Source organism: Ciona intestinalis, unplaced genomic scaffold (assembly GCF_000224145.3).
Source record: "Ciona intestinalis unplaced genomic scaffold, KH HT000054.2, whole genome shotgun sequence".
Classification (NCBI taxonomy): Eukaryota; Metazoa; Chordata; class Ascidiacea; order Phlebobranchia; family Cionidae; genus Ciona; species Ciona intestinalis.
The window spans coordinates 129564-135896 of NW_004190376.2; the positions used below are offsets into that span (position 1 = coordinate 129564).

At 35.9% G+C, this 6333-nt stretch overlaps 1 protein-coding gene across 1 annotated transcript in view; it reads left to right on the forward strand.

Annotated features, from left to right (window-relative positions):
* Nucleotides 1-3555: 3555 nt before the first annotated feature.
* Nucleotides 3556-6333, forward strand: part of LOC100182562 — a 19998-nt gene continuing 17220 nt past the window's right edge. The window contains exons 1-3 of the mRNA XM_026838095.1: nucleotides 3556-4412; nucleotides 4523-4902; nucleotides 5772-5903. Of these exons, the coding sequence (XP_026693896.1) occupies nucleotides 4248-4412; nucleotides 4523-4902; nucleotides 5772-5903 (677 nt within the window). The 5' untranslated portion in view covers nucleotides 3556-4247. The remainder of the gene's footprint in view (nucleotides 4413-4522; nucleotides 4903-5771; nucleotides 5904-6333) is intronic.

Consider the following 6333-nt stretch of genomic DNA (forward strand, 5'->3'; position numbering starts at 1 on the left):
GCACGAGGTGTTAAACCCGTGTGATAACGACTGTCGTTTTCCGGCCACGCGAGGATAAAGTAAGTTACATACATTCAAAATTTCGACATAAAGATAAACATATCGAAAACAAACACACAAAGCAAAACATTGTTAGTGCTTGGGCAAGACTGTTAAGCGCAATTTCTCCAACCCAGTGGTCATTAATGGGTTTTCTAAATTGTCAGACACATAGAAAAAACAACTATTCATAAAGTTACATACGTGGTAAGTCGTAAGCAGGCACGAGGTGAATGAAACAGAACGCCTGTGTTATAACAACTGTAGTTTTCTCGTTTTGCGAGGATGAAGTAAGTTACATTACATTTATCAGTCAATTGAGTACTGCACGTTTCTTAAGTAAATGTCATTTGGTTTAGGAAATAAAGACTTGCTGGAAAGCCATGGAACCTGGAAAAACCTTTTAAATGAATACAAAAGCAGAAATGCTGTTATCAGAAATGCTGTATTCAGAAATGCTCATGCATAATATTATTGTATGCAACTTATATTTCTAAACTATTAATTCCAATATTCTGTTTTTTCTGTTTTCAGGCATAATGTAAAAATCTTCTCCCTCCCAATTGGATTTGATAAATACTCTTTTAACGGCTCATCTGGTATAAAAACATAGTGTATTTTAAAATGTCTGAGTTTTTGCCGAAACATCGGAAATCCACTTTGTATTTTTATACCAGATAAGCTGTTGAAAAAATATTTATCAAATCAAATAGAGAGGATTAGACATGGTATATCTGCACTTATTTTAAGTTTTAGTGTAAGTTCCACAATTCACATTACTTCTAAACCACTCATTTTCTATTCCATATCTACATTTGGCCTATAAATTGCAAAATATGATATACTGTATAAATTATAAAAAACTGCTATAGGTAGACTATGTTTCACATTTATGCCATAGGCGCCAAGTTTATAAATTGCAGGGGATGCAATTGGTCACTAAATTCTGTAAAAGACCTTGTTGTATTCCCTTTTTACTCATTAGTAATTAATATAAAATGTTCAGAGTGACCTGCCTTTCTTATCCCAGGTTTGGCAATGTGTTTAGTTATATAGAAATGTATGTGTGATGCAATCTTATATCTAGAATTTATATAACCTTTTAAACTCTGAATTTCTTATGCATGCTGTTCATTTTATAATTTGAAATATATTTATAAAGTAGTATTTTGAGATGACTTTTTTACAATAAGTTCCATCAATAATAGATTTTTTAGGATTTTTAATTTTTCAACATTTTTATGAAACTGCACTTCAATGTTATTTTGTCATTTTTATCTTCGCAAGACTGACCTGGTTGTTTTATGTCACCTTGGTGGTGGGTCTGACCTGGGTTTATAACCTGCGTGTTTTATGTGCAAACCACCCTTCATCAATGAGTGTAACTTATTTTTCCTCTTGCGGTGGGGAAATGACAATGACAGTCTTTATAACACGGGTGTTCTGTTTCATACACTTTGTGCCCACTTACGAGTTACCATGAATGTAACTTATTTATCCGAACATGGTGGGGCAAAGACAGTCGTTATAACACAGGTGTTCTGTTTCATACACCTTGTGCCCGCTTACGATTTCAAAATATGTAAATTGTTTTAGATGTTTTTTATTTTTTTATAATTTCGTTTTAAAACACAAGTGTGCCCTGATTTGGACCAATGTATTCTTTGATTTCCAACCACTGTTCCGCGGCAGCATACCCTAATTAACTTATGTGTTATTATTTTCAAGGCATATCAGTATAAACCAACTTGTGCAATGTTGGCCTGAAAATACATTTTTAGTTTCAAAAAAGAAAGGAGGCAAATTGTCAAAATCGATAATATGTATGATATTCGTGATTTCTTGAACAAATATAATATCTGTAAGTGTCTTGCGTAATCCCAGACCGTAATAGCAAGGTATTTAATTTAGAAGCACGTAGGCTGTACAGAAAATACTGATGACATTGTAGCGGTTGAGGGTGCTCCGAGCACAAATATTTAATATATATAATTATCTAAATTTAACTTAATGCATAAAGATTGAATTTTGCGTTGTGTAACTTTAACAGCTGGCCAGCTGGCATAATGTGTATGCGCCTAGATTGTTTCCTGTAACCCATGTATAACAATGCTTCTTTATATACAATGCTAAGAGACTTTGCCCTGTAACAATACTGAGAGACTTTGCCTTGCTGTATAATGTGTATAATGTTTTCTCGTGTATAACGCTTCTTCTCGCCTTGGGAGTTCTCGCCTTTGAGTTATCTCCTTTATAAGCCCTGCCCTGTCCTGTACAGCTAGGCAGTGTGAGCCTGGACCAGCCAGTTGGAGGCCGGAGAGTATCGTGACGTCGTTGTTGTTTTGTCGTTGTAACCCGAACTGGTTTGTTGAATAAACTGAGTTTTGAACCTGGACATGTTATGGAGTCGGACTGTGGGCTAACGTCTTATCACTTGACGCCCACAATTTCTTGAACAAATATAATATCTGTAAGTGTCTTGCGTAATCCCAGACCGTAATAGCAAGGTATTTAATTTAGAAGCACGTAGGCTGTACAGAAAATACTGATGACATCATAGTTTAATATCCGGGGAATCCCCACTGGCAAAAACCAAGTATTGCTGTTTTGTCTGTTTTAGAAAACGTTTGCGTCCGAATATGTCTGTATAAAAACTTAGTCAATCGCGTTAAATGCGAAAGGTAGGCTGTGTAGATTACTTTGGCTTTACTGGCTAAGATATAGAGTATGTTTTTTACTTGATCTACATTATAAATTGCGTTTATGGTGTTTAGAAACTAAACAGATAGTTACAGCTTAAAAGGTCGGGCTCAGATTAAAATAAGTGGTGTATGCACTGTACTGTATATGTATATAAAGTTTTTATGTATATAAATAATAACAATTAAACTTATATATGCAAAAAACTACCTAATGAGGTGTAGCGGTTAAGTGTGCTTCTAGCACAAATATATAATTTGTATAATTATCTAAATTTTACTTAATGCATGAAGATTGTGTGTTGTGTAAAGTTGCCAGCTGGCGTGATTGGGACGGGACTAAAAAGTTTCCTTCCCAATAATATAACAATGACATTGGCTTACAATGCATTGGGGACAACGATAAGAGACTTTGCCTTAGTGGGACAACGCGGGGAAACTCTGCTTTGCTGCATAATGTTTATAATATTCTTCTCGCATTTGAATTCGCACCATTTTATAAATGTTGTTGATTAGATCTTGATAAACAAGATCTAAACTTAGCGAGCATCTGATCATAAACTAATAATTTCACACGGAAAATCCACAAAAAATCTGATATGGGAATATAGCAAATTAGCAATTACAAAATTCTTACATTGTATTTGTTTGGTGCTAATGAAGAATCCTCTTCCACCTTATCTGCTAGCCACTAAACGTAACAACTAACCCTTATTACCACTAACCCCTGCCACCTAACTACCAACCTCCAACACTTTCCACCAGCCTAATCTGTGACATACCAGAGGATTCTTTACTAGTGCTGAATTGCAGTGTAGCGGTTGAGGGTGCTCCGAGCACAAATATTTAATATATATAATTATCTAAATTTAACTTAATGCATAAAGATTGAATTTTGCGTTGTGTAACTTTAACAGCTGGCCAGCTGGCATAATGTGTATGCGCCTGGATTGTTTCCTGTAACCCATGTATAACAATGCTTCTTTATATACAATGCTGGGAGACTTTGCCCTGTGACAGTGCTGAGAGAATTTGCCTTGCTGTATAATGTGTATAATGTTTTCTCGTGTATAACGCTTCTTCTCGCCTTGGGAGTTCTCGCCTTTGAGTTATCTCCTTTATAAGCCCTGCCCTGTACTGTACAGCTAGGCAGTGTGAGCCTGGACCAGCCAGTTGGAGGCCGGAGAGTATCGTGACATCGTTGTTGTTTTGTCGTTGTAACCCGAACTGTTTTGTTGAATAAACTGAGTTTTCAACCTGGACATGTTATGGAGTCGGACTGTGGGCTAACGTCTTATCACTTGACGCCCACAGCAGTTTCCCTATTTTTCTTTTTTTCACAAGCAAGAATAATTAGTTAGTTAGGAACAAGTAGTGTATAATATACTGAGGAATCCTCTCCCTACACTATATCTGCTACCAGCTAAACGTAACAACTAACTAATAAGCCATATATTTTTTGTTTCATGCAGATATACATAGACTTTAATGTGGGTATACTGATATATCATGGGAGGCACACAGAGTCAGTACATGTGTGATGAACATGTGGCTGCTCATATTAAAAGCAGACCTTTCCTTGAACAAGAACTTAATAGTTGTGTCCAAGGAAAAGCGAAGTTGGCTTCTTTTGATGTTGTTGATGGTAATGGAGTGATTTCATATACACTTGAAGTAAGTTTATGAATAACCGTAACTTATGTAACCTTTGCATGGCGTAAACGACAGCCGTTATAACAAGGGTGTTATGTTTTGTACAAATAAAGGTGTTTTTACTTTTGTAGAACGGAGCCACTGTTGTAGAATGCAAGTCAAAGCTGGATGAATTCTTTAAGAAATTTATGACTTTTAGTGAATCGTATGACCCACAAAAAATACCATTTCATCTTTCTTCCCACATGCTTCATGCCGGTGTGGACTGTACTGTTAAATGGGATAACCCAAATCACAGTGTACAAATCACTGGTAATAAGAATGATGTGAAGGAAGTAATAAAGAAGTTGCGTGAATATCAAAACCCGACGTTGCCACCTGCCGTGTCAACTGCTCCGCCACCGCCAACTGTCACTGTAAACAACAACCTCCCCCCAAAGTCATTTGGCTTCACGTACCCACTAGCCCAATTTCAAACAACATCTGTGCAACCAAACACCACTACTTCAAGGTAAACCCTTTTTCCCTAGAATGCATTGTATTTTTAGGTATAATATATGTATGTACAACCATTTGTTTTAGTCAGTGTCTTTTCGTTAAAATGTGCTATATTTATTTTTAAGTATATATGTATATATAAATATATACAACCTTTTTGTCCTGGAATGTGCTCTGCTCATAGTCAGCGTCTATTGTTTAAAATTTGCTGCAAAGTTAAAAAAAAATTATGTTGGGAATTTCACCACAAAGTTCAACCATTAACTTTATTATGGTTTGTTTTTAGTTTAAACAAGTTAAAAAAAACTTTTTCAAAATATTATTAAGCAATTTTTTTTTTAAATTTAAGTATTGAGCTTATGTATCAATGTGAGTAGGCCTATATGACATAATTCATGTGTAGGCTTAAATAAATAATTTAAAGTTAATTTAGTAATGTGTACATTAGCTATTGACTGTCTATATCCTTATCTGCTTCTCAAATAAAAACTTCTTTTTTGCTGATTTGTCTCCTTTAATCAGCATGTCATTTGTCACATGATGTTTAATTGCACCTGGTATCAGTTCATTTATAGCATCCTGTGAAAATAGGCAGCATGTATATGCTTGTTAAAGAAACTTATTGGCATTCTCCAACCTATTGGTTCCTTATGGCTTGTCTAAATTGTCAGCCATACATTACAAAAAAAAGGAAAAATTCCAGGAAATAATCATCTATAAAGTTACATATGTGGTAACTCACAAGGTGTTTAAAACTCAATTGTCAGTTTTAAACTGCAGAACAGAAATGCACATGCTTGGGGAGGGACACCACTTAGATACAATAGAAACTAATACAATGGTAACAATTTATATCATTCATTCTTCTATTGTTTGTTATAGTGTCACTACCGCCAACGCACCTTCTAATGCACCAATAAATCCCCTACCTACTCCTTCACCACCTAGTGGTCCCAGTACTTCATCCAGTGCCCACCAACCACCTGAAACATTTACATATGACATTGAAATCGGGTTTGTTTCTTATTTTTTGGTTTATACGACCAGCGCCGTGGTACAGTAATTAGGGTGCCAAGTTATCATCAAACATCTTCACGGGGTATTTTACTTGAAACATTTTCATTGAGCCCAAAATTACTCTTTAATTTTTTTTTAACCAAAAGGTTACCGGTTCAAGGCTCCTCGCTGGTATCGTTGTGGGCGTATCTGTCCTTGTACTTAACGTCAAAAGCTACAACCCAGTGATCCTTTCTGGGTTGTCCCAATTGTCAGCTTTACACAAAGACAAATATAAATAAAAAAAACTCAAAAATATATCACCCCTAAAGATACATACACTTCCGGCGCCGTGGCGTAGTGGTTAGCGCGCCTGCCTGTAACCATTAGGTAATGGGTTTAAGGCTCGTCGCTGCTACCATTGTGGGCGTATGTGTCCTTGGGCAAG